Here is a 10,863-nt window from a genome sequence, read left to right as displayed (position 1 = left end):
AACTCTTTGAACTTAATTAGATACTTAAAGTGATCATCAGCAGCTAAGGGGGGAGCCATTTTTAAATTACCTTTGTGATGCTAAAATTTGTTTTCACAGCTCCTGAACTACGATAATATTAGTAATTCCCCATTGAATGCATTTATGACTTAGAAAAATGTTTTTTTTATTTTTATCTGCCACATTAAATAGTCCCTTGTTGTAAAAAAAAAAAAAAGTAATTTCCTCCATTGCAATAAAAAGTTTCATTACTATATGAAAAGTAATTAGTGGTCATGCTTCACTTTCATGCAGCGGCCTATAAAATATAGAAAGAATTACAGTACATTTTTTATGCAAATATGAGGTTAGGAAATACAACACGAAGGCAAAAAAGCAAATTGAAATAAAAAAAAAGAAAATAACAAACCATTTTTTAAAATACTTTTTTTTATACAAATAAGTCCGTAATACTGACATCTCTTTTTTTTTGTCTTTATTTTGGCTTCATTTCCACCCTGGAGTTGTCTTCCCCATCAAGTTCATACTCTTCCACTTGCCCGTTGGTCCACACCTTCATGCGGTCTGTTAAATCGCTAGTTCTTGGCGCCAAAATGAAGTCATAAATAAGAGCTGCAGCAGCGCCACCAATCATTGGCCCAACCCAAAAGATCTGTGGAAGAAAGGAAAAATGGTTTAGGGTTTTCTTTATTTATTTTATATTTTTTTACACATTGGCAATATTTTTTAGGGAACATTATTTTTAAGTTGCTATCGGCCTAAATGTAACTTTTAGCTGAAGATCACAGAGAACCGATCCAGAGAACTTGTGGCATTCAATATGGAACCATCTAACCCAAAACAAGAATGCCAGCACAGCATCATGCATTATCCAGACACTCTTTATTAAAGAGGAACTCCAGCCTAAACAAACATACTGTCATTAAGTTACCTTAGTTATGTTAATTAAAATAGATAGGTAATATAATCTCTTAACCACACTGTTTTAAAAGAACAGGCAAATGTTTGATTTCATGGGGGCAGCCATCTTTTTGGTTGAAAGGAGGTGACAGGGAGCATGAGACACAATTCCAACTGTCCTGTGTCCTGAGCGCCTCTCCCAGTTGCCAGGCAACGTGAATAACAACATAGGAAATCCCATCATGCTCTGCACAGCATCAGGGGAAAAAAGCCCGGGCAGTTTTCTTTGATGGGTGGAGCTTAGCTAAAAATGCATCTAAAAATGATGCTTTGGTAAGAAAAACAAAGTTCTGATGCTGTGAAACTGTCAAAGAAACACCAAGCCTTTTCAGTTCTGCTGAGTAGATTTTTAGTCCGGAGGTTCACTTTAAATACCATAAGAAAAACACTGCAAAGGTGAGCGCATTTCAAGTAATTCAGGGCTCCTATTTATTATAAACAAGAGCTCTACGTGGCTCGGAATGCTTTAAAGCGGATCTGAGATGGCCCCAATGCATTTATTTATACTTACCTGGGGCTTCCTCCAGCCCCATGAGGTCCATGATCAGTGGCCATCCTCTCTGGCCCATCCATTCACTAATCACTAGATATCTTCATCAGTAACCCGGCTGCACTGCGCTCTTCTGCGCATGCGTGGCTTGACCGCCCTTTCCTCCCCGTCGCGCTCCCTTGCCTGGGAGAGTTCTGCGCCTGTGCAGTACTGCGCAGATGCAGAATGCTCCCAGGCATGAGAGCGCGGCTGGGGCACACCCCCAGCGGAGTCGCGCATGTGCACAGGCTGACAACTGATGGTGACTGACATGAGGATATTTAGTGAATGGAGGGGCCAGAGAGAATAGCGTGGAAGGCCACAGACCTCATGCGGCTGGAGGAAGCCTCAGGTACGTATAAATAAGGCACAGTGTACCATCTCAGGTACACTTTAAGTGGTTTAGAACACCTCTCTAGTCTCCACTAAATGTAAAAAAATAAAATATAATAATAATAATTTGATAAAGAGAGGAAAACAGAAAAAAACAGATTGTCCATGCAGATGCAGATTCAATTCTCGACTTTCTCTTCTGGCTTATTTGACAATATCTTGGAAAAAAGATTCAAACTTAAGGTAAAGAACTGGTAATTATCCGGTCAGCTGGTGACCAGCAACCAACAGGTACACCGCCCGAAACATGTAGTGTGTCCACTAGCTCCAGTACAGCTTGTTGTTTAGTTGACAATATCCAAAAGTCCTACCAGCACAGGCTGTTTCATGAAAATCAATCTTCTGTATCTGTACAACTAGAACACTATGGCCATTATTCATTTAAAGGGAACCAGAGACGAAGCACCCTTGTGTATTTTACCATATATATCAGTAAGAACATTAGAGAAAACACCTACCCTGCCCTCTGTTTCATACTCACTGCTAAAAGTGTCTGTTAGCAGCTGTGATAAGAATCCCGGACTGAGCATTCAATCTAGCTTTGAAGGGAATAATTATAGCTGAGTTATTATAGCAGAGCCACAAGGGGGCAGGCTTGGGCTTGAAAAGACGCCAGAGAAGACAGACTCAGCTATAATCTTTCCGTAGCAAAGCTAGACTGAGTGCTCAGTCAGGGATTCTTATCAGAAGTAATAAAACAGTCAGATTAAACAGAGAACAATGAAACAAAGAGCAGATTAGGTGTTTACTGTCATGTTCCCACTGATTTATAAGGTAGAATACAAGAGGGTGCTTCATCTCTGGTTCTCTTTAGCTTTTTCTCCAGAATTTTCTCCTAGGTGATATATTTACACTTTCTCAATAAAATTTCTTTGCCACCAGCAAGCAAGAAAATACTCAAAATAATTTTTATAGTACTTTTTCACCTACTTTTTTATACTTTTTCAATAGCAGAGTGCAGAAATGTTATTTAAAACAGAAGATGAAAAATGATCTCCTAGAGCAAGACTCCCTAACACTGCTACTGCCTATAGAGCGTGCTCTAGTGTTCTGTGTTACTAGGGTCTATCCCATGATCTGTTTTTTGTTGTTGTTTTTTTTTGTTTTACAGAGATTTATGCATGCTGCCTAATTATGTTATATGGGGAACAGCCTGCCAAATTTGTTATTCTGTTGCCTAGTTATTATTTGGGTATATATGAAGCATAGAAAAAAATCAATAGAAACTACAAAAAATATTTAAGTCCCAAAATCTTTTCAGCTATTATACAAAAATACAAAAAGATTCAAGAAACTGTTTTGAATAATTGATGGATCTTCATGAAAAACACCTGCTGTGTATGGTGGCTTATAATGGTATAACATTAACCCATTCCATGAAAATCACTTATGGTGCAAAGTTGGCTTAAAGTAGTTAAACTAATATTCAGACTTTTTTATTTATTTATTCATTTATTTTTTGCGGTTTCTATTGATTTTTCCTATTTCATATACAAACAAGTAGTCTACTTGAGTGTGGTGGATCTCCATACTAAGGATATCTTCAACACAATTTTGTGTAAAAAAATTTATCACAAATGTTATATACTAGTTGTTATTTGGCGGGCATTCTTCTGCGGGATACATTTTTGAGGGTGACAGATCATAATTGAGAATACACCTTAAAATTAGAGAGGGTGTGCCCCCTCTCCTGTTCCTGTTCCCCATTCCAAGGCCATTTGGCAGGCTTTACCCCAAATAACATAATTAAGCAGCATGCATGTCTTAGCTTCATTGCTTGCCATGGGTGCTGTTTTCCCTAGATACAGCACTGTTCTCAGAGTGCGATGCACAGGAACTCCAGGCAGTGCAGAGACAGCAGTGTCTGATAGACATACTGATATTCTGCATGGCACAGTGCTCTCAGGACACACCACCCACTGCATGTATTATCACCACAATGCAGAGCTGTCCCATTCAGCATAGCTTCTAAGTCATCTTACCCAGTGATATGTGAAGTTCTTGGAGACAACAGCTGAACCAAAAGATCTTGCTGGGTTCATTCCGCATCCAGTGTAATCAATCTGTGCAAACAAAACATTTAACGTTATGTTAGTTCACGTTGTGTTATTGTTTTTTGCAAATACAGGGGGCGATATTCTACACAAGGACCCATCAAGGAAGCCCCTCCCGTTTTGGAAAGCCACGCCTCTCTTCAGTTTTCTAAAAGCCTAAAAAGTACTCAGTGCTGTGTTGCCTTTGGCATTGAGTTGCCAATGATTGCAGGGTGTTCTTGGACCCCAGGCAAGAAAATTTAACTTTCCACTCCCTGGTGGCCCTCACAAAATATTGACAAGCCCATCAAAAGCAGCAACCTATTTTTTACTACTTTCCACAATAGAATATGTATGCTTGGGCTTCCTCTTAGTGCTTTGATTTCCTCCCACCACTTCAAACCCGTTCTAATTAGTTAATTAGTTCCAAAAAGAAAAACCCATCACCCAGTTGGTTTTCTGGCAACAAGGAATGTTCGAGAACAACAATGTACACTTACCGCAACCAGATGGCCCAGAGCTACAGAGAGCCCAATGGCGAGAGGAATGGATCCAGAAATGTCGTGTCGCCTACGGTCTGTGACGGCAACAACACAGAGCACCAGCTGGAAAGTGACAATGATCTCCACCCCCAATCCTTGGCCTGGGGACACGTTTGTACCAAGCTGTAAGACACAAAAGCACATGCAGGAAATTAATGATATTCCCAGAAATAATAATAATAATAATTTATACTGAAAATAGTATTCAATAAGGACAGTTGACATCAAGACTCATCAGAAGGGAGAGGCTGAGGAGGGAGTCAGCAGAGAGGAGAGCAGACAGCATGACTCATCAGAAGGGAGGGGCTGAGGAGGGAGTCAGCAGAGAGGAGAGCAGACAGCATGACTCAGCAGAAGGGAGGGGCTGAGGAGGGAGTAAGCAGAGAGGACACTAGACAGCATGACTCATCAGAAGGGAGGGACTGAGGAGGGAGTTAGCAGAGAGGAGAGTATACAGCATGGCTCATCAGAACGGGGGACTGAGGAGGGAGTCAGCAGGGGGAAAGTGGACAGCATGACTCATCAGAAGGGAGGGACTGAGAAGGGAGTTAGCAGAGAGGAGAGCAGACAGCATGACTCATCAGAACGGGGGACTGAGGAGAGACTCAGCAGGGGGAAAGTGGACAGCATGACTCACCAGAAGGGAGGGGCTAAGGAGGGAGTTAGAGAGGAGAGTAATCAGCATGATTCATCAGAAGGGTCATGTTTGTACCAAGCTCTAAGACACAAAAGCACAGTGGATGAGAGCCACTGTTACTCATTACCAAGATTATTATTATTTAGTATTTATATAGCAACGATATCTTCCGCAGCGCTGTACAGAGTATATTGTTTTGTCACTAACTGTCCCTCAGAGGAGCTCACAATCTAATCGTTACCATAGTATCTATCGTGTAGTGTACGTATCATAGTCTAGGGCCAATTTAGGGGGAAGGGATTCACTTATCTGTATGTTTCTGGGATGTGGGAGGAGAAACATGAGTGCCCGGAGGAAACCCACGCAGGAATATACAACTGGAGGAATATACAAACTCCATTAACTTGCCCAGTTTGATAGGATTCGAACTGGGGAGCCAGCACTGCAAGGCGATAATTCTAAGCACTACGCCACCGTGCTGCCCAATCTAGACCATCAGAAATCAAGATGAAATAGATAAGTGGCTCCAGCTTGCTGCTCAGACGCAGCTGTACTCGCGCAGATGCCGCCCGGGTGTGCTCATACATAAAGAGGGGTGCAGGGAGGGACATAACATTCCTGACAAGCGCTTGTCATATATGCTCCTGGGGTCCTCGCACGGCAATGCTGGGGGCCAGGAGGGCATGGGAAGCCTCTTCTTAGGTAAGTATCTTATTTTTGCTCTAGGTTCTCCTCAGGTTCTCTTTATTCCTTGTAATATACAGCCCCATACTCAAGGCATAGATTATTTTTCTCAACAAAAAAAGTAATTATCTCACTTTAAAGCAGACCTGAACTCAGAACTTCCCCTCTGCTCTAAAAGATAAGCAATAACATTTAAAGTAAGTAAGTAGTGATAAAGTTATTGGGGAATGAAAGGGAGGAGCACTGACTCGTCCATAAGGTGAAAAATACCAGCAGGCTGAAATGGTCAAAAGACTTAAAGGGATACTTAAGTCAAAAATAAAAAATGATTTTTACTCACCTGGGGCATCCCTCAGCCCCCTGCAGCTGTCCGGTGCCCTCGCAGCCTGGCTCCGATCCCCCTGTCCCCGCCGGCAGCTACTTCCGGGTTCGGGGACAGCCGCCTACAGGCTGGGAACGCGAGTGATTATATGCTATAGCAGCATAGAGGGTGATATAGCGGCTGGGAACGCGGAGAATCACTCGCGTTCCTAGCTTGTCGGCGGCTGTCCCCGAACCCGGAAGTAGCTGCCGGCGGGGACAGGGGGATCGGAGCCAGGCTGCGAGGGCACCGGACAGCTGCAGGGGGCTGAGGGATGCCCCAGGTGAGTAAAAATCATTTTTTATTTTTGACTTAAGTATCCCTTTAAGCAATGCCACTTTCCACATTGCTATCACTTTAAAGGGGAACTGAAAAGAGAGGTATATGGAGGCTGCAATGTTTATTTCCTTTTAAACAATGCCAACAATTGCCTGGCAGCCCTGCTGATCCTTTGCCTCTAATACTATTAGCCATAGCCCCTGAACAAGCATGCAGCAGATCAGGTGTTTCAGACTTTAAAGTCAGATCTGACAAGATTAGCTGCATGCTTGTTTCTGGTGTTATTCAGATACTACTGCAGAGAAATAGACCAGCAGGGCTGCCAGGCAACTGGTATTGATTAAAAGGACATAAAATATGGCAGCCTCTGTATACCTCTTCCTTCAGTTCCCCTTTAAGCACACCTGAACTCCTGAACTCAGAGCTTCATCTCAGCTCTAAAAGATAAGCAACTGTATAATTACTTTTTAAGAAAAACATTTCTTTGTTACAGCTGATACAAATCCTGCAATAAACCTGCAGTGTGTCTACTTCCTGCTATCATGGAAGCAGGCATATTGTTAACATCCTGTGATTACCAATTAGCCCTCTGCCGCAGCAGTCAGCTGACACAGCTAAGGGATCAAATTACAACTTGTACTTAGTCACAGATGAGGAAGAATTAGACAAGCTAAACTCTCTAAATACATACAGAGTGCATTACTCTCTGTTTTCCTTCTGTCCAGTGTAAGGCTGCATTTCCACTTGTGCGGTGGGAATCGTGGCGGGAAAAATTCGCATGCGGGTGTGGATTTCGCATGCGGGTCTATGCGAGTTTTCATGCAAATTCGCATGGATGACGATGTATGCGAATTTAACCATAGCAGTGCTGGTGTGATTTTCCATTGTTTCTATGCGAATTTGCATGAAAATTCGCATCCCCAAACCGCATGCGAATTTCCTATTAAATACATTGTATGCGATTCGCATAGCGGTGTGCGGTATGCGAATTCTGATGGCTCTGCCATGCGAATTTTTTCTGCACAGAAAAACGCAAAGGAATCCTGACAAGTGGAAACAGTCCCATTCACTTGTATTGCTATACGAATTTGCGATAGTGGAAATGGGCCCTAATAGTTCAGGTCCCTGTTATGCCTTCCTAACATTTAAAACCTGCTTGCCGCTGCAACACATTTCCTATTAGATGGTATAAGGCTGCTTCCACACAGGGACGTTACAGGTGCACGTTAGAGCAGCCTGTAACGCTCCCCCAACGCACAGCAATGTAACACAAGTGGGCTGTTCACACTGCCCACGTTGCGTTACATGTAACGCTGCATGTTGTAGTGAAAGTGCAGCATGCTACGGCGTTACAGCGGCTATAGCCGCGTTAGACTGTCTGCACATGCTCAGTCATGTTGGGGAGGAGCGGAGAGCGGTCAGGCACATGGCTAATTAATATTCACTGCACTCAGTGACGTGCAGTGTTTACTTCCTGGAGCGGCCGCTCTGTGCGGCGATTGGCCGGCGGGACCACGTGATGCCGCATGCGTCCAAGAGTACGCATCACGGCATCACGGACGCCAGAGTGAGCTGCACAACGCGGCTCACTCTGTGTCCACATCGAAGTGCACCAGGCCTTGCGTTAGGTGCACGTTATGCGACCTTAACGTAGCACCTAACGCAACGTCTTGGTGCGCAAGTAGCCTAAAGCTTGTATCCTATAGACAATGTATATTTTCTCGCTCAGGCTGAGAATCACTGGTTAAAAAAAAAAAAAAAACAAGAACGAGACTGCAGACAAGGTGGAAAAAAAACAGATTAATTTAGTTCAGCATCGTCAGTGTTTCAGCTCTGAGCCAAGATACACAATCTACACCGCTGTCACCGGCTGAGTCCTCTGTAATCATGTAGACAATTTACTGTTTCGTTCACACCCCGCGCACCCATCGGACCGCCCGACACCTCTCCAAGAATTCCGTTACCATGGCGCCTATTATGTCACCCGGCTGTATATAAAACGCTCATTAATAATCAGCCCTTTATCCGTTTGGCCCTTTGTGCAGGAGGAATAAAAAAAAAAGCTACTTTATTTACAATCCCTTTCGCATCTCGCACGTAATCGCAAAAATGCAAAAAGGTTTGAATGTACAGCTGGAAAATCGCCCCAAAAGATTAAGAATGCGATGCCGCCCCCTTTATCTATATCCCCCTCCCCCCCTCCCTGCGGAGCGCTCTCCTGCGAATGGCCCAGCGAGTTAGGGGGTGACTTCATCAAAATCTCTTCCCGTGTTTTGAGGGGGCTGCTTTTTTTGTTGTTGCGATGTCATGAATAGCTATTATTTCACCCCCAACTTTTTCTTTAACTAATTCCAGGCAATTTTTTCCAGCGCCGATATGGCAACGCAAATCGTTCCCACTGACGTATTTGTGCTCGAGACGCAGGTCTCATGATTTCACACCGCAAGGAATTCTTTTTTGAAGAGTCCGATCCCTGTTGTTTATAAGGAACACAAGGGCGGAATCAAAATAAAAGCGTCTCTTTCAGGCCCGAGGCGGGCGTGTTAGCTTCCATCACGTCGGAATAAATGCCTTGGCACAACGACTCGATTCACAGCCCTCTATTCATTGCCTTGAAAGTGGGTCCCGGGTCCGCATTCCTCCGCTAACCTTTTAAAGAAAGCCCTGCGAACTATAGGTGCTAAACCGTGCCATTTGTCGGCAAAACACCACCGTGTAAGCGTATTAAGCGGTGACATTCAGAACTTGGAACAATGTTTTGGAATCCTGCGCACAAATAACTTTATGGCGGGTGGATGGGATAGCGGCCGGCTGTCCTTGTTTTCGTCCCGCGGACGAATACCAGCGTGGAAAAAGAAATCGAGCCTTTCCTGCTTATTAAATGAAAGCTGCGATTACGATAAACGGTTCGGAGGTTAAATGATACTTAATGAAGTTGAGCTAAAGATATCTGTTCTTTTCTTTTCCTTCTGCCTCTGCTCAGATTGTTTTCATTGGAAAGTATAAGTTTGTTTTTGCTGATAGTGTGGAACGGGCCATAGATGACCCCCGCCAAGTGGCAAGGAGGTTAGATAGGAAACGCAGGGTGGCAGGGGGAGAATCAAGTCACCGTAACAAACAGTTGTATTTGAGACTTGCGACAATTACTAAGACAGAAGACAAAAAAAGAGCATCTGATCCAAAGAGCTTACAATCTGAAATGTGGGATAATAGGTAGGGGGAAAGGCACATCTGGAGGGGGTAGGAGTTCCGGGTGGCTGTGCCTTATCACCAGGAGTGACCTACTAAATTGGGACTGAATGATCAGAGACTATTGGCTGTATGACATCACTGAGGTTATTGGCTGAATGACATCACTGAGTGTATTGGCTGCATGACATCACTGAGGCTATTGGCTGCATGACATCACTGAATGATCAGAGGCTATTGGCTGCATGACATCACTGGATGATCAGAGGCTATAGGCTGTATGACATCACTGAATGATCAGATGCTATTGGCTGCATGACATCACTGAATGATCAGAGACTATTGGCTGCATGACATCACTGAATCCTCAGAGATTATTGGCTAGTGACTGCATGACATCACTGAATCGTCAGACATTATTGGCTAGTGACTGTGTGACATCACTGAATCGTCAGAGATTATTGTCTAGTGACTGCATGACATCACTGAATTGTCATACATGATTGGCTAGTGACAGCATGACATCATGAATCGTCAGACATTATTGGCTAGTGACTGCATGACATCACTCAATCGTCAGAGATTATTGGCTAGTGACTGCATGACATCACTGAATCGTCAGAGAATATTGGCTAGTGACTGCATGACATCACTGAATCGTCAGAGATTATTGGCTAGTGACTGCATGACATCACTGAATCGTCAGAGATTATTGGCTAGTGACTGCATGACATCACTGAATGGTCAGAGATTATTGGCTAGTGACTGCATGACATCACTGAATTGTCAGAGATTATTGGCTAGTGACTGCATGACATCACTGAATGGTCAGAGATTATTGGCTAGTGACTGCATGACATCACTGAATGGTCAGAGATTATTGGCTAGTGACTGCATGACATCACTGAATTGTCAGAGATTATTGGCTAGTGACTGCATGACATCACTGAATGGTCAGAGATTATTGGCTAGTGACTGCATGACATCACTGAATTGTCAGAGATTATTGGCTAGTGACTGCATGACATCACTGAATGGTCAGAGATTATTGGCTAGTGACTGCATGGCATCACTGAATTGTCAGAGATTATTGGCTAGTGACTGCATGACATCACTGAATGGTCAGACATTATTGGCTAGTGACTGCATGGCATCACTGAATTGTCAGAGATTATTGGCTAGTGACTGCATGACATCACTGAATGGTCAGAGATTATTGGCTAGTGACTGCATGACATCACTGAATGGTCAGAGAT

At 43.5% G+C, this 10,863-nt stretch overlaps 1 protein-coding gene across 1 annotated transcript in view; it reads right to left on the bottom strand.

Moving 5' to 3' along the window:
- Positions 1-205: 205 nt before the first annotated feature.
- AQP1 (aquaporin 1 (Colton blood group)) overlaps positions 206-10,863 on the bottom strand; it is a 47,041-nt gene continuing 36,383 nt past the window's right edge. The window contains exons 2-4 of the mRNA XM_068235120.1: positions 4,416-4,580; positions 3,865-3,945; positions 206-652 (exon numbers count right to left, since the gene is read on the bottom strand). Coding sequence (XP_068091221.1) covers positions 476-652; positions 3,865-3,945; positions 4,416-4,580 — 423 coding nt within the window. The 3' untranslated portion in view covers positions 206-475. The remainder of the gene's footprint in view (positions 653-3,864; positions 3,946-4,415; positions 4,581-10,863) is intronic.

This window comes from Hyperolius riggenbachi, chromosome 5 (genome assembly GCF_040937935.1).
Source record: "Hyperolius riggenbachi isolate aHypRig1 chromosome 5, aHypRig1.pri, whole genome shotgun sequence".
Classification (NCBI taxonomy): Eukaryota; Metazoa; Chordata; class Amphibia; order Anura; family Hyperoliidae; genus Hyperolius; species Hyperolius riggenbachi.
The sequence above is the reverse complement of the archived record's forward strand: the minus strand, read 5'-3'. Positions and strand labels throughout refer to the sequence as shown.